The sequence below is a fragment of the Sorex fumeus genome, unplaced genomic scaffold (genome assembly GCF_029834395.1).
Source record: "Sorex fumeus unplaced genomic scaffold, SorFum_2.1 ptg000153l, whole genome shotgun sequence".
Lineage (NCBI taxonomy): Eukaryota > Metazoa > Chordata > Mammalia > Eulipotyphla > Soricidae > Sorex > Sorex fumeus.
In genome coordinates this window covers 1830866-1858492 of record NW_026606210.1, presented here as the reverse complement: position 1 = coordinate 1858492, position 27627 = coordinate 1830866, and the positions used below count along the sequence as shown (strand labels likewise).

General features: G+C 64.1%; 1 protein-coding gene across 2 annotated transcripts; it reads right to left on the bottom strand.

Annotated features, from left to right (window-relative positions):
* Positions 1-1609: 1609 nt before the first annotated feature.
* On the bottom strand, positions 1610-26678 carry PHF21B (PHD finger protein 21B). 2 transcript variants are annotated; one of them, XM_056107007.1, is made up of 13 exons: positions 26436-26678; positions 25577-25639; positions 10535-10627; positions 9497-9853; positions 7346-7468; positions 5782-5833; positions 5588-5664; positions 4981-5035; positions 4402-4424; positions 3833-3991; positions 3257-3329; positions 3046-3149; positions 1610-1958 (listed from the first exon to the last, which is right to left on the bottom strand). In XM_056107007.1, the coding sequence occupies exons 1-13, from the start codon at positions 26487-26489 to the stop codon at positions 1758-1760; spliced, it is 1434 nt and encodes a 477-aa protein (XP_055962982.1). In that variant the 5' UTR covers positions 26490-26678; the 3' UTR covers positions 1610-1757. The 2 variants fall into 2 exon arrangements, with proteins under 2 accessions (XP_055962982.1, XP_055962981.1); XM_056107006.1 differs by lacking the exon at positions 26436-26678 and adding an exon at positions 25790-25997.
* Between the last annotated feature and the right edge of the window lie 949 nt (positions 26679-27627).

Sequence of the window (27627 nt, the reverse complement as noted above, 5' to 3'; positions counted from 1 at the left end):
CAGGGAGGAATGAGGGTGAGCGACCCCTTGGGGCTCAGGCTTAGGCCCACTGGGAAGCCGGATGCAGGACCCTGGGAGCTCGGCTGTGCCCCGCCCGGGCACCTGTGTCTGGAGTGTGCTCCGAGGGGGGTAGGAACCTCCAAGCTCTCTCCTTCCCTCGGGTGGGGGCCAGCTCCAGGCTATTTGGTCTCTGCGGGTCCCCAGGTCCACACCTCCCTCTGCCTGTTCCACACCCCCGCCGCAGGCAGGAAACAGGCACCAAGGCTGAAACCATCCATGAGTTTAATGCATCTCACAGCAGGAAAACTACATCAGCTTAGCAAAGACAAAAACACTCTCTCTACCTCACTAGCCGCTGGCCGGCCCTTCTCAGCCCAAAGCCCCGAACCAAACGGAAGAAAGAAAGCAACAGAAAACCAAGTCTCGAGACGGTCAGCAGCTGCCCCTCTGGGCTCGACCTCTCCTCGCCTCTCAGCACATTGAAAAATGGAAAAAAAAAAAAGGGGGGGACTGGAGAGATAGCACAGCGGGTAGGGCGTTTGCCTTGCACGCGGCCGACCCGGGTTCAATTCCCAGCATCCCATATGGCCCCCCGAGCACTGCCAGGAATAATTCCTGAGTGCCTGAGCCAGGAGTAACCCCCTGTGCATCGCTGGGTGTGACCCAAAAAGGAAAAAAAAAAAAGAAAGAAAATGGATTCAGTTCATCCTCCGAGAAGACAAACCACTGACAGGAAACGAACCTTCTTAAGACATCGACCCCCCAAGCTGGTGGCGGGCGGGGCCCGGGCACACTCTGTTCTTCGATAAAAGAATAGAAAAATCTTGTTCAACCCAGTGTCGGTGTATTAAAATAGATCTGTATCATACAGCACAGTTTCTCCCGGCTGGAGGAGGGCGTGAGGGCCCGGGGCTGCAGGGGGGCCCGCCCACCTCCTCCCTCTGACCTGTCTGCGTGTGGGGCGGGAGCCCGCGACACACACGTGTGTTCTATGCAATTCGGCACCATGTGATAGGCGGGGAAGTCGGGGCGGGGGTCGGATGCGGAGATCCTGTTGTGCTAAGTCCCTGGGAGCTCGGGATGCTGGTGGCTAGGATGAGCTGGGGGCAGGGGGGCTCTGGACAGGTTGGCTTGGTCTCTCTGGGGGAGGGGGGGTCTCGGGGATCACAGGCGTCCTGTCTCCCCACCCCCGCCCACTCCTTCCCATCTGCACTCCAGTTCTTTAAAAGAAAAAAAAAAGTGGTTCCCTCCAGTTTGGCAGCAATCCCCCCGCAAAGGGGAGGGTCCCCCTCACCCCTGCGCAGGGACCACTCTGGGCGGGCAACGGCCAGGCCAGCAGCACCCCCGGCCGCGGGCCCCTCCCGGAACCCAAACGCCACGCAAAAAGGGAAAAGGTCGTTTTTGGCTTCGTGTCTGCACTGGCAACAGTGGGGTGGGGGGATGGAACGTCCTCGGCTCCGCGAGGAGAGGGGGCGAGGTTCCGAGTGCAGGGGCGTGGGGGCCCTTCCCAGCGACGGGGCCGCGGCCCCTAATACTGACCGGCGGGGCCCAGACTGCTGCCCGCAGCTCTGGCCGGCACCTGGCGGGGGGGGGGGGGGCCTTGCTCCCTCAGGGGCGCCCTCCCCGGGCCCCCGAGCCCACCTCCCGCGCCCCGGCCGGCCAGCGGCAGTTCGTGTCTGGAATTCACAGCATTTCTGAGTTAAGGCGGACGGGACCCCCGGGCCTGGTGCCGAGCGTCCCAGTGGCTTTCCGGGGCATCAGTTGTGGCCCGGGGGGTGCGGTAGGACTGAGTGCACAGGCAGCGTGGCCGGCTTGGTCCAGGCCGTGGGCAGCAGTGGGGCGGGGCTGGCACTGGTCACGGTGCCCCGGATCAGCCGCAGGAGCGCACGCAGGCGGCCCAGGGTGGACTGGGCCCCCCGCTGCCGGGCCAGCAGGCTGCTCTTCAGTTCCAGGCATTTCTGGGAGGGGGGGAGAACGGGTTCGAGTGCAGCCACCCCGAGAACAGAACTCAGACCTCAGGTGCCACCCAGGCCTCGCACTGCCCTCGGCCCGCAGGAGAAGCTCAGCACACAGAGGCTGGGCGGCCCAGTGGTCACCCACCTGTGCCGGATGCCCTCACCCAGAGCGGCCAGCAAGGCCAGACACAGTTCACTGCACAGCCGGAGAGAGGTCGTCAGAGCGGAGAGCGGGTAGGGAGCAGAGCCCTTGGGGGGGGGGTCGCGGGGAGCGTGGAGATTCACCCACAGTCCTCCCACCCCCGCCACCCCGCCTGCACACGTCCCCACATGGGCACCGTCCCCAATCAGCACCGTCAGCAATGTCACTGCCAGGACCATCAGGGTCACCGAGACGACCATGGCCACCAGCAGCGCCGGCAGCTCTGATCACCACCGTCAGCGCCATCACGTCACACCCCGTATCTACTACCCTGTCACACCATCACCGTCACCCCCATCTCTACATCACTGTCACCGTTACTTTCATACCCCGTCTCTACTACACCGTCACACTGTCACCATGACACACCGTAACCATCACACCTCGCCTCGACTACCCCATCCCAGGCACCATCACTGTCACCCGCCATCTCCTACACCGTCACAGGCACCGTCACCGTCACCCTCTCTAATCGTCACCCTCAGGGCTGGAGCAATAGCACAGCGGGTCGGGCGTTTGCCTTGCACGCGGCCAAACCCGGGTTCGATTCCCAGCATCCCATATGGTCCCCCGAGCACCGCCAGGAGTAATTCCTGAGCGCATGAGCCAGGAGGAACCCCTGTGCAATGCCGGGTGTGACCCAAGAAGGAAAAAAAAGTCACCCTCACCGCCACCTCGCACCCTCAGAGGGCGTATAACGCCTCGTCTCATCACGATCTGTCTCTGTCTGTCTTTCTCTCTCTCTCTCTCTTCTCTCTCTCTCAGCATCACCGCCCCTCCCCGGGACTTGTGACCTCAAGGCCCAGCCCTGCATGCTGGGCAGAGGCAGAGGCAACTCCCGAGCTGGCTCCCCTGCGCCCCCCGCCCCCGGCCCCCCGCCCTGCGCACCTTCACGGCCGAGGCCAGGCGCCGGTCTCGCGCCTCCAGCTGCTGGCGCTCGGCGTGCAGCTCACCACCCCTCTGCAGCAGCTTCTGCTTCTCCTCTTCTTTGACTGGGAGAGAGGGGCGGTGGGGAGGGGCGTGAGCAGCGCCCGGGCTCTGGGGGGTCCCCTAGGCGTGCAGCCGGGGAGGGAGGTGCTGCCCGCCCGGCGGCCCTCACCTGTCTTGTGGGTGACGTAGGAGTGCACGGCGGCCAGCATCCCGCTCCAGGGCACGCCCTCGTCCTTTAAGGCCTGCGGGGACGGGGTCAGCGGACAGGCCGGGGACGGGGTCAGCGGACAAGCCGAGGAGGGGGTCAGCGGACAGGCCAGGGACGGGGTCAGCAGACAGGCGGGGGAGGGGGTCAGCGGACAGGCAGGGGAGAGGGTCAGCGGACAGGCCGGGGACGGGGTCAGCGGACAGGCGGGGGACGGGGTCAGCGGACAGGCGGGGGACGGGGTCAGCGGACAGGCGGGGGATGGGGTCAGCGGACAGGCGGGGGACGGGGTCAGTGGACAGGCCGGGGACGGGGTCAGCGGACAGGCCGGGGACGGGGTCAGCGGACAGGCCGGGGACGGGGTCAGCGGATAGGCAGGGGAGGGGGTCAGCGGACAGGCGGGGGAGAGGGTCAGCGGACAGGCGGGGGACGGGGTCAGCGGACAGGCGGGGGACGGGGTCAGTGGACAGGCCGGGGACGGGGTCGCTGTCAGCAGGGCCTTGGGGTCAGGAGCGCCCGCCCGCCCCCCCAGCCCCCCACCTTCTGCTGGCACTTGGGGCACTTCCACAGCCCCTTGGGCCCAGTCCTGACGGGGGGCTCCAGGCAACTGAGGTGGTAGGACCCCGGGCAGGTGCTGCACGGCTGGAGGTCGGCCCCTCGCTTGCACACAGCACAGTGCTCATCGTGGGCGAGTTCACTCTGGAAGGGGGAGCAGCGGGTGGTCAGCGGCCAGGGAGGGGGTCCGGCAGCTATGCCCCGTCCTCCTGTTTCCTGGCAGCTCTGGGGCCACGGGGCCGGCCGGAGGCTGGGGTGCAGCAGCTGCCCCTGGGCACAGGGTCAGAGGCCCCTGCACCAGGCAGACCCGAGTCCCAGCAGGTCTGGGGACAGCCGGAGACTCACGGAGCCCAGCAGCACCCGAGCCCGGGGAATGGGGGGACGGGGAGGGGCGGGTCATGCAGGTCCTGAGGGTGACCTGGCGGCCAGCCAGAGAGGGTTTGGCAGGAGGCGGGCAGAGCCCGGGAGCCCTGCTGGGCCGTGTCCTCCGGCTGGGCAGGGCTGCCCAGGTCAGGGCTCCCTGTGGGTCAGCCCCCTGCGGGGGCGGAACCTACCTTCCAGCAGGGCTCCTCATTGGCTGGCACAGGGAGGAAGGGCAGAGAGCATTAGTGGGCGCCAAGAGGCCGCGCAGGCAGGACGGGGGGCCCTGTGCCCACGAGGGCTCCAGGACAGGGGGGTCACCCGCCACGCTGGCAATCACCGTCACCTCACATGCCATGCCAAGGTGAGACCCGCAGCACGGCGATCCCCGGTGACTCCCAGACTAACTTGGAACAGCAAAACTCCAGAGAAACCCACCGGCAGAGCTGCAGGAAGACTCCTCCCGAAGTGCTCGGGCGCGTCCCCCGCCGGAGGGCCCGTGGTCTCTCCTGCAGCCCCCTCCCCCATGCCCTCCGGTCACTCAATAAGAACGACCCTTCTGCATTAGACCAACAACCCAGTGCGCTCAGCTGTGCTCTCTGCAGGGTCCTCACTGCCCAGGGTCGTGCTGAGGGGTGTGGGTGGCGGGGGGCTGAGGGCAGGGCTCTGCGGGCAGCCAGGGAGGTGCGGGAGGGGGAGCAGCCGGAGCCTGGTCACCCTTGACCCATCACGCCCCTGCGTCGGAGGCTGGCGTGAGGCCGGGCGCCACTTACCTCTGGCTGTGAGGGACAGCGGGGTGCCAAGGCAGCCGGGCGCCAGCCGCTTCCTCTGCGGGGACAGAAAGCCAGGCAGAGCCGCTGGGCCCCGAGTGTGCTCCGGGCCTGCCCCCTCCGAGACGCCGGGCATGGCTAGGTGTCGCCCACACACACCCCAGCCAGGACGCATGTGCTGGCGACCGCCACAGACCAGAGCTGGCAGCGTCCTGAGGGCGGCAGCCAGGGCCATCACCCAGGGTGGGGGGGCTCCTCCCCGCTGCCCCCCCCATCCCCACCTGCTGAGCTCTGGTTCCAGTCCATAAGGATTCAGAATGCCGGTCAGGGTGACCGTGTCCTAGCGGCAGGAAGAGGGGCATCTTCCTGACCCCTGGAGCTGGGGGGCTGGCGGGTCTGGGGTCAGGGGAGCCCGCTCTCCTCTGATTCGGGGGCTCGGAGGACCCTCCCCTCGGGCCCAGCAACTCTCCCCCAACCCTGCACTGGGCCTGACCCAGGAGACTACGACCTCCCCCCATTCCTGGGCCCGCCCTGCCCCGCACAGTGGCCGCTGCCCCCCCCCCACTCCGGGCCCACCCTGCCCGCCCGGTGCCCGCCCCTCCCGCCGCACCTCTGTCTCCAGGAGGCCGCTGTAGGCCGGGTTGGCTGTGCTTCTCCTCTTACGCTCTTGACGTTTGCTCTGAATCTCTGCAAGGCACGGAGGGAGGGTTTCGGGGTCTTCCTGCCCCGCCCTGCGGCCCCGGCCTGTGTCCAGCGGGCAGCGTCTCCGGGCAGGCAGGCCCCCGGGGCCCCCCTGAGCCTCACCTTCCAGGTGCTCCGTCGTGACCAGGCCTAGCGCCACCATGAAGGCGAGTTTCTGGGGGGGAAAGTGGAAGCGTCACCACCCCACGCCCCCCCAGACCGCATCTGCTGGGGGCTCTGCAGAAGGTTCCGGGCGAGGGAGGGTGACTCTGGAACCTTCTAGAGCTCGCCGGATCAGCCCGGACCGGGGTGGGGGAGGCAGGACTCTCAGAGGGCACATCAATCCCTGCCACCCTGCTCCGTTGCTCGCAGGGTCAAGCTCCGCTGCTCGCGGGGCCCAGACCACTGAGCCACCTCCCCGGCCCCTGGCCCTCTTCTGTTTGACCTGGTTATTCTTTGGGTTTTTTTCAGCTGCACCCAGAGGCGCCCCAGGGACCTCATGTAGCACCGGGGACCTCATGCACACGAGTGTCTTTTTTCCTCTGCAGCATCTCCTCAGAACCCAGCCCACTTTTTGGGGGGCGGGGGCGGGGGCACAACCAGTGATGCTCAGGGGTTACTCCTGGTTCTGCACTCAGGAATCCCTCCTGGCGGTGCTCGGGGACGTTATGGGATGCTGGGAATCGAACCCAGGTCGGCCCCGTGCAAGGCAAGCACCGTCCTTGCTGTTACTATTAAAAGTGGCGGGGGTGCTGGAGAGAGCACAGCGGGGAGGGCGTTTGCCTTGCACGCGGTTGACCCGGGTTCGATTCCCAGCATCCCATAGGGTCCCCCCCCCGCCCCGAGCACCGCCAGGAATAATTCCTGAGTGCAGAGCCAGGAGGAACCCCTGAGCATCACCGGGTGTGACCCAAAAAGCAAAAAAAAGAAAAAAAAAGTGGCCGGGGAGCCCTCCAGCCCACTTCTAAAAGAAACTTTCCTGAGGACTTTTCCACCTGAACTTGAACTCACTGTAATTGAGTCCTATGGAAACCACTACACATATTCACGCTAATTATGCGGAGATATGTAATTACACTAATTGCAGACATGCACAATAATTAACTTCACGAACAAAGCCAATCTGCCCAGAAAACCTTTACAGAATGTGAAGGGCGTGGGCGGAACCCGGCAGGAGGGCAGGGGTGAGTCCGGTCTGGGCTGGGAGGGGTCACAGGGGCAGGGGTGAGTCCGCCTGGGCTGGGAGGGGGCTCCGTGCGTCCAGGGCAGGGGTGGGGCAGGCCCGGGCGTGCAGGGCACCCGCAGCGGGCCTGACCGTCTCTGGCCAAGGCTAGGGCCACGGCTGCTGGAGACCTGGGTTCCAACGCCTGCAGGTGTTTGGGTCAGTGACAGGACAACGGTGGGGTCACCCTCCCGTTCCAGAACATTCTACAGCCCCCGCGCCGTCTGCATGCAGGGGCCCTGGGCCAGGCCCCCCCAGACACCCTGGACCCTGGGTCCAAGAGGCTCCTCCCCCTGCATCGGGGACCCTGAGTGCGTCCTCACTGTCCTCCCACTGCCCAGAGTCCTGGGGTCGCCGCTCCCCACGCTCAGAGAGGAGAGACGACCCCCTCGCACTGCCGGGAACGGGCCTCGCTGGGCCGGGGCCGGGTCTGGGGGCACCCAGCCCACCCCCGCGCTCACCTACCTCGGGGGTCTCCTGGCCCGGGGGCTGCTCATCCGGGGCTCCCTGGGGTGGCTCGTCGGAGGGCGGCCGGGGCTGGGCTGAGCCCTCGGGTTGCGTCTGCACTTGAGGCTGGAGAATGATGACCTGCAGGCGCGAGGGGCAGCTGGGCGGGGCCAGCCGGCGCCCTCCACCCCTCCTGCTGCCTGGCCCGTGGGAGGGCTGAGGGGCGGGGGGCCGTGGGTCCCTCAGTAGCGGGCACGCCCCCCACCTGCCCCTCATTGCCCGCAGAGAACCCCCCCCCACGACAATGGGTCACTGTGTCCTCGGCCCTAAGTCAGGGAAACTGAGGCCAGGAGGACTCAGGCCTGGAGCCCTCAGGTCAGGGATCTGAGGCGGGTGTCCCTCCTGTCCACCCATCTGCCCACACTGCCTGGCCCCTCTGCTTCCCCCCCATTCCCATGGCCACTGGCTCTGAGCCAGGGTCTGGGGCTCCGGGCGCCAGGGAAGGGTCTGAGGTCAGAGCCGGTGACCCCAGGGTCAGGGGCAGATGAGAGGGCCCCCGGCCTCGTGTGTGCTAGACCGCAAGTTCACGGGTGGCCCTGCTGTCCCTTAGACTGACCAAACGGCCCAGTGGCCACAAGAAGCATCAGCAAGTCGGTGGACCAGGGCAGGGGTACGGAGCCCCAGCTGGAAGCACGTGGCTGACCCCTGTCCTGTCCTCAGCCCCTTGGAGGGGTCCGGGACACAGCGGGGAAGGAGCGCTGAGTGGCTCCGAGACAAAAAAGGAAAAATTCAAAATGAGGGCTGGAGCGATAGCACAGTGGTGAAGGCGTTTGCCTTGCACGCGGCCGACCCAAGTTCGATTCCCAGCATCCCATAGGGTCCCCCGAGCACCGCCAGGGGTGATTCCTGAGTGCAGAGCCAGGAGGAACCCCTGAGCATTGCCGAGTGTGACCCAAAAAGCAAAAAAATAAAACAAAATAAAATAAATTGAAATCAGCAAGCTGGGTGCTCCGAGAGCCTGGGTCCCTCCCTCTGGGCACAGGTCCCTCCTGGTCAAGCGGGACAGGCCCACTGTCCAGCGCCGGCCGGCCGTGCTGGCTGGGCCTCCCTCCCTCCTGCAAGACAGGGGGAGAGGGGGGGCTCGCAGCAGGGGAAGAAAACAGGATCCAGCCCTGCCGCCGCCGGCCTGAGAGAAAGCCCTGCGCAGTTCTGTGTGTCAAAACCCCAGAGCGCTAAGCGGAAACGAAATGCCCCGTTTTGTATTCATGGCAGGAAGACACGAATCCAAGGAGAAATAGCGGAGGGGAAAAAAATCCCCTCCCTCGAGCCCCACAGGAGAGGAGAGAGTTCTAGAAGAATCCACGGGCAAGCTTGGTACTCAGGCTCCGTGGCGAGCCTGTGCCACGGCTCCATCCCTGGACAAGACACATTTCCAGGACAACCCGCGGGGGGCTGGGACGCCCTGCTGGACCCCGCCCGTCCCGGGACCCCACTCTGCCATGCTCCACAGCACAAGGGCCTCTAGGCCCTGAGAACCCCGGCCAAGGGGGGGTCTCCCCTCAGTTGGAAGGGGGCGCTTGAGAGCAACACCCAGAAACATGCCATCCCCAATAAGAAGGTCACACGCCACGCAGGGGCTGGTGGTGCCAGCTCCGAGGAGCACTTCCTGGTGAGCACCAGTGGGGGGCAGAGGGGAAGGCCGATACCCCCAATATTGGCAGGGGGAAGGCGGGGAGGGAGGGCGGGGAGCGGGGGGAGCTGATCAGGCCGGAGTGAATGAGCCAGAGCGAGTCTTTCTTCTCCAGCTGGTCAGTGTGCTTTGGACCAGACCCCCACAGCCGTCCTGCAGAGTCGGGGGCTCACTGGGCTGGGGGGTGTCCTCAGGGCAGCCCCGCTAAGGCCCTCTGCCACAGTTCTGGGGCCACACCCGGTGATGCTCAGGGCTGACTCCTGGCTCTGTGCTCACCCGGTATGGGGGTCCGGGGACCGAACCCGGTTTGAGCGGGTGCAAAGCCAGTGACCTGCATGCCCTCCTGCCTCCCTAGCCCGCACTGCCTCGAGCTCATCCTGCACGGACGCATCCACCAGGGCCCACTCGGTGCCCTGGTTCATGCCCACTCGGTGCCCTCGTTCGTGCCCACTCGGTGCCCGCCCCGCCCGGCCCCTCACCTTGCTGTCGGTGCTGATGAGAAGCGGCTGCACTTTGAGGCCGTCTCTGAGCACGGCCACGGCGGAGCCGGGGGCCACGGCGGCGGCGGCGGCATTGCTGGGGGTGCTGGAGATGATGGCGTAGGCCACCCCGGCGCCACTCAGGGGACAGCCGACGGCCGCGGGCTCGGCGAGGGCCTGGGGCTGCCCGGCGGGCGCCGACCCATGGCTCACGGTGTTGTTGGCAGTGGGGAGGGCGGGGCTGGGGTTCTTGATGCTGACCACGGTGCCCTTGGGGAACGCCGGGGGCTGCTTGGGGGGCCGCTCGCGGCCCGGCGCCACGGGGAGGCTGTCCGGGATCAGAGTCTTTGGCCTGACCTGGGGAGGGTCAGAGACACAGGGATCGGCGGGGTGAGCACCAGGGGCACGGTGGGGGGCGTGAGAGGGACCAAGCCAGACCCCCGGGCACCCCAAGACTCGCCCGCCGGAGGGAAGGAGGGAGGGAGAGGCAGGGCCCCTGGGTAGGGAGCGGTTCTGCGGGTTCTTCCTGCGCACACGGGAGTGTCTGCTTCGCCATGTGTGTGCAAACATGGACACACGTGTGCAGAAGCGTGTGCTGCGAGGCGGGGTGTACGTGTGTGTGCATCTGGAGGTGCTGACTCACACACACCCGGAGAGTCTGACCCGAAAGGGGAAGTGGGAGCCCTGGCCTGGGGGTCTGTGTGTGGGGTCTCCCGCCCCCCCCCCCCCCCCACCAGATGATCGATCCTCCGGGCCAGTGTCTCTGTGTCCGGATCAAACAAAAAGGCAAACCCGGGTCAGGATGGATGCACCGCTGAGCACTGCACTGTGGGTCTGACAGGCACAAGGCCCCGAGGTGGGTCCCTGGTGACCCCCAGCCCCGAACCATGCCCGGCTGTCTGGGGGTGGCATCACACAATGCGGCAGGACCTGCTCACTGCCACACCCTGGGCAGCCGCTACCTGGCAGGACGTCCGCTCTGCCCTCACCCCCCTGGGTGCCCGGGGGCTGGGGACAGACTGACGGCGCACGGCTCACCTGAGGTAGCACTGCCGCTCCGTGCCCGGCCAACCGCTGCAGGGAGCTGACGGGGAGGCCCACGCCGGGCACGGCCGAGACGGTTCCCAGAGCCTGGGGGAGAGAGCGGGTGAGGGCGGGAGCTCCTGCTGCCACTTTGTGCCATCTCTCTCGCGCGCGGAACCCAGAGCCTCCTCCGGCCCGACCCCTGACCCCCGCTTTCCAGTCCCGCTGGTGCTGGTGCACTTTGGAATCGCAAAAGTCACAGACGCTCACGCCAGACATGCTGGAAACTCAAGAGGAAGAGCGGCAGGAAGGCGACGGCCTGTTGCCCACCCACATTCCTAACGCTTTATTTGAATTGCTTTGTCCAGAGCCCAATCAGCGGGACCCAGGGCTTCCTCCTGCCTCTGAACTCGGGACCAGCCCTGGTGGGGCTCAGGGGGCTGGACGGGGTGCCAGGACGAAAGGGAGCACCCCACCCGCTGTCCTGTCCTTTCTCAGTCGTTTTCCGACTGTGCACGTAGGCGGGACTTCGGCTCACGCCAGAGTTTCAACTTCCCACGAACTCACGGGTCAGTCACCAGACTCCCGGGCTCTGGAGCTAAGCAGAAAAGCTTCACGTGAAGAAGCTTAGAGACGAGAATGGGAGGAGTCGGCCACGGCAGCCAGAATCTCACACACCGGGAGTCTGGGCTATGCAGGAGCAGCAAACAAAGCGGGCGGAGAGGGATGTAAGCCCCCGGTTGGGAAGGTCCAGAGAACGGTGGTGGAGATGGCTCAGAGCAGAGAATGGATGGAAACTCCCGGAACTCAACGGCCAGGACGCAAAATGCTGATTTCCAACAGGCGAGCACTGAGTTATGAGCAACACGCCGAGTCTCATACCAACGCACCAGGCTCGCCTGTCTGCATCACCGCGATCCTGTCCAGACCACGAAAACCCTGAGCAGACCACGAAATACAGTCCAGACATGGAACACCAATCTAGACCACAAAATACCTATCCGGACCACGAAACACCTGACCTGACCACAAAACACCTGTCCAGACCACGAAACTCCTGAGTAGACCATGAAATACCTGTCCAGACCATGAAACTCCTGAACCAACCACAAAACATCTGTCCAGACCACGGAACACCTGTCCAGACCACAAAACACCTGAGCCGACCACGAAATACCTATCCAGACCACGAAACACCTGAGTAGACCACGAAATACAGTCCAGACCACCTGAAGCTGACCACGAAACACCCCCAGGGGTCAGAGGGAGGAGCCGTCCGAGCTGGGGGTGTGAAGGAGAGAGCTGAGGGTCTGGGGGGGGTCGAGCTGTCGGTGTGGGCGTCACATGTCACACGCACCCATTCCCTTTTGGGCTTCTCTGCGCCTGGGCTGCTGGGCCTCACAGTCGCTCCACCCATGGGCTGCACCTTCCTTTCTAGGGGACTCTGAGTTCTTCCTGGCACTGGGGCAGTGGCACCTCCAACACCTCCAGCCGGGCGCAGGGTGGCAGCTGATGTGGGGTGGCACTGCCGGGCCTGAGTCCCACGGGGCGGGGGGGCACCCCAGTAGGCGTGGACCAGAGAAACTACAGGGCCAGAGAGATGCACCGTGGCTAACACATGTGTGTGCCCGCGGCTGACACAGTTCCACCCCCAGCGCCCTGGAGTCCCTGAGCCCGGCCAGGAGAGACCCTCTGAGTGCAGAACCAGGTAACCTGAGCCCCGCCACGTGTGACCCTCCCCCATGCCAAGAGAACAGCAAAGCAACAGCACCCACCCAGAAAGCAGGTGACCACAGGGCCCGTGCATGGGACGCCAACCCCTGGCTGACCGCTCATCAGAAGGCCCTCACGTGGGCCAGGCCTGCTCAGAGACCACCAGAACATGGGGCCATCGCTGGGCAGCACCCCAAGTCCTGGGGCTCAGAGCGGGGAATGGGGTCCCTCCCCGACTGCTTCGGGGGGCCGCGGCTCCTCCACCGCGCCCCCCCTTGCGTCCTGAGTGGACGCTCTCGTCCATACAGACCTTTAATTCTCAAGCTCGGAGACAGTTCCCGGCGAGGGGGGACCTTTCTGCTCGGGGGGTTAACAGCGGCAGAGACGGCCTCTGAGCCCGTCACTAGGGCCACGCTAATGTCAGGAGATGACCAGGCGGTGGACAGACAGCAAGAAGCACTTGGGCAGGGGGGAAAGGGCGTGCAGGTCAAAGGCAGTTTCCCACGCAGAGCCCCCGGGAACGAAGGAGGGGGTCGGGCACAGCCAGGGTGGGGGGCAGGGGGGCGCACAGCCGCTGCCCCAGACTGACCGAGGAGACCCCAGACACCAACAGCGACTCGGCGCTTCCAAGCCCATCAGCAGCCCCCGGTGTGAAAAAGTGACTGAATTCACGCGTGAGGGGGGCTAGAGTGATAGCACAGTGGGTAGGGAGTTTGCCTCGCATGCAGCTGACCCGGGTTCGATTCCCAGCATCCCATAGGGTCCCCCAAGCACCGTCAGGAGTCATTCCTGAGGGCAGAGCCAGGAGGAACCCCTATGCATCACCAGGTGTGACAAAATAAATAAATAAATAAAAACAGAGCACCCTAGGATGCGTCTTACAGAGCACCCATCCCGGCCTGCCCCGGCCCCCACTTCCTCGCTCCTCAGCCAAGGTGGGAAGAACCAGCCCCCGCCTCTGACACCCACCACACGCCTCCCCCAGGAGAAGAGAAACACTAGCAGGGAAACTGCCGCCAAGTTCATCAGTCTCCGAGCCGGGGACGCCCACGGCCACCCTGTCCACGTGCCAGGATGGACGCAGGGTCCATGAGGCCCGTGGTGGCCAGGAAGACTCAGCCCTGCAGGGCAAGGGGACGGTGACGCCGTTGAAGACCGGCCGCCACAGCCTCGCCAGGGGTGATCCCCCGACCACAGAGCCAGGAAGAAGCCCTGCTCCTATCCCTGGACAGAACTCGAACCCGGGTCTCTTCCCTAGAGCAGGATCCTGACCCGGGTCTCTAAGTGGGAGCCGCCCCCGGTGGCCCCCCAAGGGACAGGCGGGCGCTGTCCAGGGTGCTGAGCCAAGTACCGGAAGCCGTGTTCCCCTGCGGGCCAGGAGGGGGCGCTGCACAGTTCTGCTTTGCTCTCAGACCTGATCCCGTTAACACCCAAACTTTATTATTTTTTTTTCCATGTAGGAGTACTGCTTTATTCAGCCACTGATTAGCTGACTGAATTGGGCATGAACTCCACCTTACTTTTTTTTTTTCATTTTTTATAATTTTATTTATGGAATCACCCTGAGAGCAGTTACAAAGGTTTCGGGTTTAAGTCTCGGTCATACAATGAAACACCCGTACCTTCACCAGTGCCCATTCTCCAACTCCCAAAGCCCCAGTATACCCTCATCCCACACCCTCCCCCTACCTGTGGGGCAGATGATTTCCACATTACTCTCTCTCTACTTTGATCACATTCAATATTTCGACACCAGACCCACCATTATTATTTGAGATTTTACCCCAACACTCAGATCTGCTGAAAAGGCAACAGTAGACAATTTGTGTTCTATTGCTGGTTATGAATAACATATGATGTTGCGTGGCTGCAGTAGTGGCCGCGCAATTTTGAAATTCCGAAATTTTAACTAAATCTGGAGGGATTTCTGCCAAAACCTGCTGAATTCCCAAACTTTAGGGGGAAAAGGGCAGAGAAGACCTGAGTGCCCGGGCACTGCCCTCTCCGTGGCTCCGGGGGACCAGGCCCCGTCTCTGAAGACTCCAGCACCGCGGCCTCGGGGCCACAGACAGCACACAGCCCACCAGGGTCCCCCCTCCAGGCCCTCGGGTGCCTCCCCCAGCACCGCCAGGTGTGGCCCAAACCCTGAGACAGAACGACAATCGCTGTTTAACTGGGCTTTTGGTTTGGGGGCCACAGGCAGCGCTCAGGGTTCCTCCTAGTTTGTCTGTCGGGCAGGGGGTCGATCCTGGCAGAGCTCAGGTGGGGAACCAGATCAGGGGGTCCCGGTGAACTCCTGTGTCAGACCGCCATGGAGAAACACTCGCTGGTTGCCTCGGCCTTGGTAGGGTCCTCAGCACCACAGAGACCCCAGCCCCACACCACCAGGCATGAGCACTGTTTAGTCGGGTCTGAGCAGCTAGGGCACAGCTCAGAGACCCCTCCCCAAATATGTAAGATGCCATCAGAAACCCAGTGTCTCCTCTGGAGGGGGTGAGGCCGGCAGCACCGGCCCCCACCAAGGTGCCCCAGGCCCGGGCAGGAGCGCCCACAGGGAACGTCCAGCTGGGTCGGACCGTCCAAGGGGGCACAAAGGACTTACTGTGCTGCCCCCAGTGTCCAGCAGGCTGGAGATCCGGGTCCCCCCCAGGCCAGGCCCCAGACCCCCAAACCACCACAAATTCCAAACATCCAGGCTGGACCGAAGCCCAGGGACCCAGCAAGGGGCCAATGAGCACAGAGCCAGGAGTATCTCCCGGAGGACCCCCGACATCCCCTCCTGGACGCAACTTGGGGTGGGGAAACCGCATCCACCCCCCCCCACACACACACACACACCCTCCCCGCCATCAGCACTGCTAATTGCCACTAAGTGTAATACCATTTGTCTTTCGGCTAATACATTTCGACTTGCTAATCAAATCCTGCCACTTTGCCATGTGGCTTTCTCTGCAGTCTGTTTTACTTTTTTTTTCTTTTTGGGTCACACCCGGCGATGCTCAGGGGTTCCTCCTGGCTCTGCACTCAGGAATTACTCCGGGCCATACTCAGGGGACCATGTGGGATGCCGGGAATTGAACCTGGGTTGGCCGTGTACAAAGCAAACGCCCTCCCCACTGTGCTATGGCTCCAGCCCCTCTGCCGAGCGGGTGAGAAACCACAGTTGAGCCTGGTCCTTGCCCCGTGTTCTTGCCCTGGAGACGGGGTGCAGAGGTGTTTGGGGCATCTGAGGCGCCAGTCTCCGCCAGTCAGACTGTAAGTAGGGGTGACAGAGGGGAGGGAGCAGAGGGGGGACAGGGGAGGGGGGAGGAACAGGCAGGAACAGGGACGGGGCGAGCAGGGCTTGTCAGCACTTTGGGTGTTTTATTGTTTTTGTTTTGTTTTCCTTTCTTTTCTTTTTGGGTCACTCCGGGCTGTGCTCAGGGGTCCCTCCTGGCTCTGCACTCAGGAATCACTCCTGGTGGTGCTCGGGGGACCCTATGGGATGCTGGGAACCGAACCTGGGTCGGCCATGTGCAAGGCAAACGCCCACCCCACCCGCTGGACTATCGCTCCAGCCCCTTGGGGAAGGTTATTTTGTTTTTCCACTTTTTGGGTCACACCCAGCGATGCTCAGGGGTTCCTCCCGGCTCGGCACTCAGGAATCACTCCTGGCGGTGCTTGGGGGACCCTACGGGATGCTGGGGATTGAACCCGGGTTGGCCGCGTGCAAGGCAAACACCCCCCACATCCGCTGTACTATCGCTCCAGCTACTCGGCACTTTTGTTCTGAGGTTCACACCCTGCGATGCTCAGGGGTTACTCGTGGCTCTAAGTCTCAGGAATCACTCCTGTCAGGCTTGGGGGACCAAGTGGAGTGCCGGGGATCGAACCCACATCGGCCAAGTGGAAGCAAACACCCTCCCCGCTGTGCTCTCTCAGGCCCCAGCTTGGGACTTTCCCCCACTCAAACGTGGGTCCCCCAGGGGCAGCCCTGGGCCGGCAGCTTTTTCTTGGGCTCCCCGAGACCCCACCCCTGTGCCTTGGGAACTGGGGAAGGACTGGGCAGCTCCAGAGCCCGGGGGCAGGGGCGTCGGAACGGGTCAAGCGACTCTGCAGAACCTGGGCTGAGGCAGGCTGAGTTTGGCTGGTCACTCCAGCACCGGTGCCGCGGACACGCTGTCCCCCATGGCCACCCTGCTGGACAGCGCCATGGCATGGCAGGGATGAGGCTGGACACACACCTGCCCTCACCACCGCCCCGCCCTCTGCAGCCCTGCTCAGTATCCCGCGTCCCGTAAGACTGCAGATTTTCATTAATTTCAGATTTTGTGTGTGTGTGTCTGTGTGTGTGTTTGGGGCAATTATTTGTAAGAAGTTTACAGAGGGCATTTATAAGATTAATTGTGATTTGGATCTGGAAATCAATGCTTAGTTTCTAAGTAGGTCATTAGGTTGATTCTTTATCACGGGGCTGGGAGACTCGGCAGGCGGGGAGGGGGCACCATGTGACCGCGGGTGGGAGGGAAAAGGCTTCTGCTGGGATGCTTGGGGGGCTCAGGGAGATGCAGAGCCCCCCAGGCACCCACAGACAGGCCGGAGAAGCCCAGAGCAGGCTGGCACGAAGTTGCCGCATCCCCCAGACATGGCCTGCGGTCTCTTAACGCGTCAAGAGTTCTCAAACTCCACCTAAAACAAACTACAGAGGGGCCAGAGCCGTAGCACAGCAGGGAGGGCGTTTGCCTTGCACGCGGCCGACCCGGGTTCGATTCCCAGCATCCCATAGGGTCCCCTGAGCACCGCCAGGAGTCATTCCTGAGTGCAGAGCCAAGAGCAACCCCTGAGCATCGCCAGGTGTGACCCAAAAAGGAAAAAAAAAAGTAAAACAAACTGCAGAGAAAGAACGGCCACTCCTTTCCCGCTGGTGACACGGGGCTGCTGTGGGGACAAGGCCCGCTGCCTGCCGTTGGCTCGACCCTCCCCCTTCATCACTGCCCCTGGACAGACAGAAGCCACGAGCAGGGTGAGAGTCAAAAGGCCCCCGGGACAGGTGGGGCTGACAAAGCTCTTCCTCCTGCTACGAGTGGGGAAACTGAGGCACACCAGGAGGAAGCTGGAAAGGGTCCCTGGCCCCTGCCTCCACTTGTCCCTGTCTTAGGAGGGCAGGACAACTGCCATCATGGCCACCGTCCTCAACAAGCCCCCGCTTCCAGCCACCAGGGCCAGAACCATCCGTGCGGTTCCCAGAGAACTTACTGCCATCATCACCACCACCATGCCATTATCACACCATCACTGTCACCACCACCGTCACCCACCACCACCACCACCACCATCACCACCACCGTCACCGTCACCACCATCACCATCACTACCACATCATCATCACCAACACCACCACCACCAGCCCCTCGACAGCACGAACAAACTCCCCATCCCGTCACCACGAGCAGCACCTTCTCCCCATCACGGCACCTGGTCTCCACCCGGAGCCCCTACGCCACTGACACACGGGCCCCTGGTGCCCGCAAGGCGAAGCTTCAGCCGGGACACCCACTCGGGGACGAGCCAACAACCCCTCCCAGACCTGAGTCTCACACCGTGGGGCTCCAGATCCCAGGGGCAGCCTAACCTCCACACTCCAGGGCCAGGGGTGCGGCTTGGGTCCTGCCCATGGGGTCACTGTCAGTCTCAGCGCGGTGAGGGGGGGCCCGTGTGCCCCCACCCGTCAGGGACCGTGTATGTCACTGCACCTCATCTTGCTCCACAGCTCATGGTGGCAGGAAGGACGGGGATGCTTCACCAGCGACAGTTCCTGTGACATTTTGCAGGGAAAGGGTCTCAAGCGATGCTCGGAGTCACTCCTGGCCACACTTGGCCAACTGGGCCCCCCAAGGCTGCACCCGGTGGTGCTCAGGGTCTCACACGGTGCTGGGGATCGAACCCGGGTCAGGAGCATGCAAGGCAAGTGCCCCGACCCTCCCATCACCTCCTGGTCTCTAAAACAGTCATTTTTGGTTTGTGTTTTGGGTCATACCCGGCGCCCGTCCAGCCCGGAGTGCTGGGAGTCAAGCCGCCACCTCGGGAGCTCGGGGTCACCGCTGAGGTCAGCTGCAGTCACAAACCACTGTCCTGTCGGGACAGCAGAGCGGGTTGGGCGGGTGACCGGGGGCAGCGCCACACCAGGCCAAAGTGTCCGGAGGTCGCCAATGCCACCACAATGTCATTCCCCCTCACCGACACCATCAGTCCTGACCTCTGTCCCGGCCACATCGGCACTGACTTATCACGGCCAACACTGGTCGCTGCCACCTGCCATCACTGTCCCGTCCCCCCAGCCCAGCCCCGAGGAAGCCAGAGGCCTGTGTGGGCTGAGGGGGGTGGGGTGTGGAGGCCCGGGAAGGGCGGGGTCCTCATGCAGGGACACATGCTGGGCAGAGCCGGCCCGCCTGCGGGCTGTGGCACATCTGGGAGCTGTGTCCACTCCATGTCCAGGAGGCCAGGCGAGGGACGCCTCTCAGCCCGACACTGTCCCTGTGGGCTTCACTCCCTGGGCAGCGGGGCCAGGAGCACTGGCCGGGGCATCTCCCGGGCTCCCCCTGGCCGCCGTGGAGACGGCAGCCCAGGGCCTCCCGCTCAGGCTAAACAAGTCAACACCCGTGGTAAGGGTCAGGAAGGCAGGTGCTGGGCCAAGAGTCACTGGGAACTGCTGAAGGTTCCAGATGGAGGCAGCAGAAAGGAGGCCGGAGGCAGAGCCGGGGAGAAAGACGCCGGAGGGTCCCAGGCAGGCTGTGGGGGCAAAGACCAACATGGACCCCGCAGACAGATCCAACCCCCGGCGGTTCGAGAGCCCCGCGCTGACCCGAACTCAGGAGCTGGGCCTGGTTCCCAGTGTCCACACCCAGGGTCAGCGGTCCGGCTCTGCTGCAGAGAAGCTTCCAGAAGGGAGCCCAGGGCCTAGGATGGAGGGGGCAGCACCAAGCCTGCTCCACGCCCAGAGATGTCGGGGAGGGGGGTGAAGAGTGTCACCACCCAAGGGGGCCACGGCAGAGGCTGAGTCGCGGGGTGGCGAGCCCCAAGGCCCCCTTGGCCGGGAGCAGCAAGACAGGGTCACCTCGACAGCGAGATTCTGGCCTCAGGGGCGGCCAAGCCCACCCTCAGGTGCAGGGTCCGCCCGGCGTGAAGCAGGGAAAGTTCGGCCTGGCCCAGATGGGTCCCGGACGGGCGTCTCCGCCTCCACTCCCCTCATCTAGAACCTTCCCCCGGGCCCCACCACATACAGACTTGCTGATTGCAGTGACAGCTTTGCAAATGTCCCCACTTCCGCCGTCTCCAAATGAGAGTCATTCCAGCAAAGACATCCAGATAAAAATACCCAGAGCCCCCGCCCCCACCCGCCCACCGGCAGGCGAGGGGCCCCGAAGCCCAGGGGGGCGGGGGGCCAGGGAGAAATCGCCGAGCTGTGCCCGCCCGGCTGCACTGGGATGTAATGAACGTGTCGCCAAGACACAGTGCCAAGAAGCTCATTACGGGAGCGTTCGCACCGCGCTGCCACGCCCCTCCCTCGAACCCGGCTTCCTCCCCGCCGCTGGCCCTCGGGTTTATAATTAGATCCGCGGTCGGAGCCCACTCAGCAGAACTCGATTAATAAAATAACTTTAACTGGGCAGCGGAGGAGATGGGGTGCGGGGGGGGGGGGCGGCTATCGATGACACTGACGTGACTTGCACTTACGTGTGTGGGCCCAGCTGCTACCCCTGACGCCCCTCCCGGGCAGGCGCTGGCATTGGGGGGGGGGGGTTCCTGGGAATCGTGCAGACGCGGGTGGACTTGAGGTCACAGGGCGGCAGCCCGCGGATCAGGCAGAAGCGCTGAGTTTCGGGCTAAGTCTGTGGGTACCAGGATGGCAGGACGGGGAGGTGGGGGGGTGGGGGGGTCAGAGATGACAGCACAGAACGCAACGAACAGCGCTGAGAAGGGGTGTGTCAGGAGGACGGACCCCCAAGACTGTGGGCACGGCCCAGCCATCGGACCCCTTCTCTGGGCCTGGAGGAGGCAGGGCAGAGACTCTCAAACTTCTGGGGCCAACAGCCCCCTTGCAGGGAAATAAACCACTTGGCACCTTCCCGAGGCGAAGGGACAGAAAATGTTCACGGTGGTGGCCCAAGAGCAAATGAACAAAACCCCCACGAGAGAAGCCCCCGTTCCCGAACATGAATCAGCACTGGGTGCAGTGGCCCCCCTCACCCGGCCCCCGCCAGCAGGGTGAGGACCTTCTCCACCATGGCCTTGGGGGAGGGCACCGAGGGGGCTCGGGGGGCAGAGCTCACGCGCCTGGGTCTGGTCCCCAACACCCAAAGGCCCCCTGGGCACTGCCCCCAGCGCCAGCACGAGGAATGCCAGGAACACCCAGGACCCCCGACTCTGCTGGGGGTGGCCACAGCTTGTGACATCACGAGTCTGTCATTGGGTGAGGCCCCCCGCACGCACCAAAGGGCTCTTTCTCTGCCCCTAAGTCTACAGAAACAGCCCAGAGGCCTGGGCTGCACCTTCCTCTGCAGGGCTGGCCTTGGGCGGGACACAGGAATGATTTTTCTTCCTCCAAAATCTGTCTTCTTGGGGCTGGAGTGACAGCACCGCGGGTAGGGCGTTTGCCTTGCACGCGGCCGACCAGAGTTTGAGTCCCAGCATCCCATATGGTCCCCTGAGCACCGCCAGGGTAATTCCTGAGTGCATGAGCCAGGAGTAACTCCTGTGCATCGCTGGGTGTGACCCAAAAGCAAAAAATAAATAAATAAATAATCTGTCTTCTTGCTTCAGGAGCCTAATCCTACACCCGCAAACAATTCTATGAACACCAGATAAACGTTTCATAAAATCAGATGATTGATATCAAAAGAGTCGCATTGGGGCCAGAATGACAGAACAGCGAGTAGGGCGTTTGCCTTGCACGCGGCTGACCAGGGTTCGATCCCTGACACCCCATATAGTCCCCCAAGCACCGGCAGGAGTAATTCCTGAGGAACCCCTGAGCATCACTGGGTGTGACCCAAGAAGCAAAAAAAAAAAAAAATCAAGAGAGTCGTATTAATGTACACAGCTGGTGTAAAATCTGTCACGCACACCCAACTCTTAGAACTACGCGCAGGTCGGGTACACCCCTGGCTGTGCTCTGGGTCTACACCCAGCTCAGGACTCCGGGTCGCTCCCAACAGTGCTCGGGACTTGGCAGTGCTGGGGAGCAAGCTAGGATCTCCCAGGCGAAAGTGAGCCAACTTCCCGACCCTGCAGCCAGGTGGAGAGAGACCCCGAGTCACAGGGGGGTCCAACCCTCTCTCCAGGGAGCTGACAGTGTGAAATGCACGCACGAGACAGAACATTGGGGGGGACCAGCTCAAGATGACGACATTTGGGGGGAATCACACCCAAATGTGCTCAGGGCCCCCTCAGGGAGCACTCCCAGCGGGAGTCAGGGGCTCATGCGGTACCCAGGGCTCAAACCCGGATTGGCCCAGACTACTCCCGCCCAAGCAATGGAAACGCAGCAACTCGGGCAGAGAGCGCAGAACCAAAACCCCAGCAAGGTCCAGACCCAGGGCATCCGGTCAGCCTGAGGTGCCCCTGGGGGGATGTTTTCAGAGCTGAACCCCAGCGAGGCTGGCCACGGAGAGTGAATCACCAAGCGGCAGGGCCCGGGCGGATGCCACCAACGACACCTTTCAAGGAGACGGATTTTTCTGCTACTTGAGAACAAACGCCTTGGAATTTAGCCTCCATCAGGGACAGGACACGTGCTCCCAGGCTCACCTCTGTGGTGCTCCCTCCACCTATACACAGGCAGTCACACATATATCTACATGTGTATGTACACACACACACACACACACACACACACACACACACACATCCCCAGCCCAGACAAGGCCAAACTTGCCCTAAGTCCAGCTCCACAGGGTGCCGGCACCACTTCCAGAATCCCAGAGTTGCCTGTACGAAGCTGTTATTTACATGGAAGTGTCTGTGGCTTGGCATTCAGACAGACACGTTTATCGCCTCATCTCCTGTGCTGCAAATTCACGGCACAAAGTCACTCATGGAGCAATTCATGGAGACGAGACATCTTCACACATCCCGTCTCCCTAAAGAAGAGGGTCTGCCGGCCCCCCAAAGCGCAAGCCTGCAGCCGGACCACCCACTCCGGGGAGGCGACACTCCTGCCTGGCCCCCCCACATCACCGTCATTTATTTTTAAATGGAACTTGGTTTTCCAAGACCAAAGCTGACCACTCCCCCCAACCCTGGCTTTTCCCCTAACCCCAGTGGTGGGGGAAGGTGACGTCTGCACGCTTCTGACCACCGGCCCGTCCACCTACGAGCCCTGAGTCCCCAGACATCTTTAAGCTTGGCCCAGTGCACCGTCCTCCAAGTAACTGACCTAATGCCAGGGCCCCAAGTAGGCACGGGAAACCGATGGCCGGGGACCAACCAGCACTGTCCTGCTCCACTCCACAGCGCCTGGGCCAGCAACTCTCCTGGCCATCAGCCAGTGTGCATCTCCAGCGCAAACACCCTCGTGGCCAGGACTCCAGACGCACAGCACCCAGCACCACTCAACGGCCAGCGAGAGACTCCCCTAAACAGGCTGGAGCGATGATACACAGCAGGTATGTGCTTGCCGTGCATCAGCCAACTGGGGTTCAATCCCTGACACCCTATAAGTGCCCTCCCCAGGAGCTCGTCTGCCAGCACAGATGTGGCCCCCCCACCACCAAAAAACAAAAAACAAACAAAACACTCAGTTTATGTGGACCCCACTTCTCCCTTCTCCACCTGAGCTGGGGCTGGGGGGTACCCTCCGACCCCCCAGCAGTTCCTCCGGGACCGGAAGGTGCAGCCCGGAATCCACCAGCCGGTCCAGGCCACGGGGCCCAGAACCACCCGACTCTTCCTTCGCTCCAACTCAGCCAAGTCCAGGCAACTCCTTCCTTCCCGGGCCGCCCCCTCGGTGTCCGCGGGGAGCCAGGCCCGGCGCAGACGAGGCCGCTTTCTTTATTAGCATGCGCCAGCACGGCCGGCCCCCTCCCCTCCTCTTTTTTTACGAGCCCTTGTTACATAAAATGCCACAAAGGACTCACAAGCCGGGCGGAACAGGGCAAGTGCCGGCCCGCCAGCCCCGCCGGCTTCCCGGCGGTTATTGTTAAGTCATTTCAGAGAGAAACGTTTTTTAAAAGGTCGGGGAACACAAGTTTCCCCTCGGTCTTTCTTTCCTTCCCTTACAAACACAAGACGGCAGACGGGGGGTGCAACTGGGCCCCCCTTCCTCGGCCCGGGATCCAATTTAAAAGGCAGCGCTTCTGGGCGAGAGCTCCAAAGAGAGAGAAAACCAGGTTTTTTGTTGTTTGTTTGTTTTTTTTTAAGTGTTTTTCTCCGCCTCAAGGACATTCCGGCAGGACAGATAATAAACCGCGACTCACTGACCACCAGCATCAAAATTCAAATAGCCTTGAAACAGTTACAAGCAGACCGGAAGCAACCTCCGCCGCTCCCGCAAATAATTGTGAAACTGTTGCCAGAGCGCAGGGCGACAGAAATACATTGTCGCCAACAAGGCGCAGCCTCCCCGAGCCGCGCTCCCCGCAATCTGCCGCGGCAGACAAGGGCGTCGCGACCCTCGGCGCCCACCCGCGCGGGGGAGGAGGGGGGGAGGGGTGCTTCGTCGCCGGCCCCCCGGAACGCGGGTGTGCGCGGCGCTTTTTGTGGCCGGCTGTGCCGCTCGGGGCCTTTGCGTCTTGGAAGAAAGTACTGGATCGGCGGCGGCTTCTGGGACGAAGCATCTTTGTGCTCGCGCAGAGGGTCCGCCAGCCCCTCCCCCTCCAAAAAAAAAAAACGGCGTCAAAGCAATCAAAATGGTAATATGCCGGCGGGTCCCCTCCCCCGCGCGCGGCCCCCTCCGGCGGGAATGGAAGCTTCCACTCGCGCATGGGGGGCGCGCGCCGCGGGCCGGGGGTCCGCGGGGGTCGGTGGGGGTCGGCGCGGCGCTACCCGGGCCTCCCGGGGATCCCTCTCCCCCACCCCGGCCGGGCACGGCCGCCTCCCGCCACTTTCTAACTTTAGAAGACTTGAAAGAGAATGAAGATGTGTGTGTGTGGGGGGGGTCCTCGGGGTGCCGGGCTTTCCCGCCCCGCCCCCAACACTGACACTCCGACAAATTCCTGCAGGGAGGCGGCGCGGGGTCTTTGGAGCAGGAGTTTTGGGGGTTCTTTGGGGCGGTGGGTGCGTGGCGGGTGAAGGGCAGACCTGAAGCCCGGCCCTGGGGTGCGGGGCGCTGCGGGGGGGAGTGCGCCCTCGCCAACTTTGGTACCCACGGCGGCGGCATTCCGGAGCAAGCGCGATGGATGGATGGATGGATGGATGGATGGATGGATGGACTGACGAGCGAGAGGGGCGCGGGGGGCGGGGCCGAGGGAGGGGGCGCCCCGTCCCCCCCCCCGGCGCCCCCGTGGCCCCCCAGCAAGCCATTGGCCGCGCCGCCCGAAGTTCTCGGCTGGGGAAGGGGCGGGCGCGCGTGCGGGCGCGGTGGGGGGAGCGCCCGGGGGGGAGGGGCGGGGGGAGGGGCGAGGGCGGGGGAGGGGCCGGGGCCGCGCTCGGGCCGCGGCATCTGTTCGTGGTGCTGAAACCCCGGGCGCTGAGCTCAGCGCAACTAAGTCACAATGGACAACTTTTCCTCCCCGCCACCTCGGGGGAGGCCGGGACTGGGGGGTTGGGGGGGAGAAGGCAGTCGTGGCCCCCGCCCGAGAGGGGCTCCCCGCGCGGCGCGACGCCGACACCTCGGGTCCGGAGACCAAAGTTCGGGCAGGCCGAGGCTGGGGGTCCCGGGGGCGCCTTTCTTTTGTTCCCCCGGAGCTGCTGTCCCCCGGGCCCCGGGAAGCAAGAGTGACGAGGGAGGGGAGAGGGGCGCAGGGGCGCGCTGCAGAGGGGCTGCGCCGAGCGCGGGACTCGCTCCCCCGGAGCTCGGGGACCCCTGCCGCACCCCCAGCCGCGGGGCGCCCGGCCCGGTGCAGGGTGCCCGTCCCAAAATCAGGTCCACCACCTCCAAAAGGACGCCGGGCTCCGGGTGGCCTTTTAAGGGCAGCCTCGACCGAGAGCGGCTGCGGGGGGCCCGAGGGGCCCCCTCGGCCTCAGCCCCCCTCGGCCTCGGAGCAGCGGCTCTTTCTCTCCAGGAAAGAAAGGGGTGCGGGTAACTTGGAGGTTCCGGGGAGCCGGTGCGCGCCGCCCGCCCAGGCCGGCACTTCTGAGGGTGCTGCTAAAGTACCCGGCGACCTTCCCCCCAAGCCGGGTTTGGGGGCGCAGCTCCGGCCCGCTTACTTGTTTGTCGCTGAGCGCCGCGATCCGGGGCTGCCGTTCGTGGAGCTTGCTGAGGTCTCCGTTCTGCGGACAACACGGGGGGAGCCGGCTCAGGGCGCGGGGGAGGGGAGGGGAGGGCGAGCGCACCCCGGAGCCCCGGCGCCCCCCGCGCCCGGCTGCCCTGCGCCCCCAAGTTCCCGGGCCGCGTCCCGCGCGCGCCGCCGGGCCGCTTACCTGTGGCTGCCGCCGCATCGGGGCAGCTCGCGGGGCGGGGCGGGGGCCGAGGCCACCCGGCGGCGCGCCCCGAGCCGTGCAAGTTTGCAGGCCGGGGTGCGTGTGCGAGGAGTGTGAATGTGTGCAGGGGGAGGGGGGAGGAACAAAGAGCCAAGTAAACACGGCGAGTCCGTGTAGAGCAAAGCTCATAAATATTCAAGTCGCGTCCTAATCTCCCAACACACACACACACGCGCGCACACACGCGCACACACGCGCGCACACACGCGCGCGCGCGCGCACCCTGCAACCCCGCTCGGCGCCCGAGCAACAATCGCCAAAAGTACTTTTGCAAAGTGTGCAGGTCTGCGCGGGGCGGGGGGCCGGGGCGCGCGCCGGGCAGCCTCGGGCAGGGGCCCCCTCCGGGCGCCCCTCACCCCCGTGAGGACCAGAAGGCGCCCCGCTTGGGTCCCGCAGCCCACCAGGGACGCACCCCCCCAAAAATAAAAACTGGACGGGACTGCCCGGGGGTGGGTGGGTGGCCAGCCCAGGGAGAGGGCCTCTGCGTGTCCATCCTCCCCGCGCCCCCGGAGAGGTGGGAGACCCTGCCCAGAGGCAGGGGTCTCGGGGCTCTCGCGTCCGTCCGGGACCCCCGCCGCGCGCCTACCTGGGGGCGCGCCAGCTCCAGGGCGAGCGCCTCGGGCCGGCTCTGCAGCTCCATCCCGCCACTTGGCCGCACTTGCGCTCACTTTGGCCGCGGCCCCGGCGGGGACAGGGGCAGGGGGCTGGCGGGGCCACGCACGCGCGCCCACTCCCCAGCCCGGGGCCGGCGCGCGGGGGGACCCCAACTCCTCAAGCCGCCCGGCAAGTTGCGCCGGGTGCCCGGGCTGCGGGCGCGGCCCGGCGCATGGCCCCCCGCCCGGCGCCGGGAGCCCCCCGCCGCCCCCCGCGCGCGCCCCGCCGCCAGGGACTATATTTCCACCGGCGCGCGCCTGGATCTCGCTGGGCCGCGGCAAAGTTGTGCCTCGGCGCCGGGCGAATTCGGCAGTGCCCGGATGGAGCGGGCCGGGGGCGGGGCCGGCTCGGGCCACGCCCCCGCCCGGCCACGCCCCCGCCCGGCCCGCGCGTGCGCGCTGCCACCCCGCCGCGGCCCGGGGCCCGGGAGCCGAGAACAAAGTGGCTGCAAAGCGGGTCCCCCCGGCTTGGCTGGGGCAGCTGCTCCCCCAAAGCTCCCGGGCCCGGCCCGAGCCATAGCACGGCGGGGAGGGCGTTGGCCTTGCACGCGGCCGACCCGGGTTCGATTCCCAGCGTCCCATAGGGTCCCCCAGGCTCCCGCCAGGAGTCATTCCTGAGCGCAGAACTAGGAGGAACCCCCAAAAATAAAACGCAAAACTCAAAATGCACAAAATGCTCAGTGCTCCGAGCCACTCATTCAGAGACCAAACCCAAGGAACACGGTGTGTGTGTGTGTGTGTGTGTTGGGGGGGGCATTCCCCCCCTGTGGGGCTGGAATTTGTGAATGAAAGAAAGGAAAATATAAGGGATGTATGAAAAATGTGTGGAATGAAAAATGTCCTTTCTCATGGGGCCCCTGGCCCCCTGCTCTGGACTCCTGGTCACCAGCTGGTACCCCCAGAGCCTGACAGACACCACATGAAAATAGCATGCAAATTCATCTCTGGACTGTGCCCCGAATTAATTTTTATTTTCAACCTTTGCCACTAAAACTCTCAACACATGTTCCTGTACTTTCTTTTTTTTGGGGGGGGGAGGTCACACCCGGAGATGCACAGGGGTTACTCCTGGCTCACGCACTCAGGAATTACTCCTGGCGGGGGATCATGTGGGATGCCGAGAAT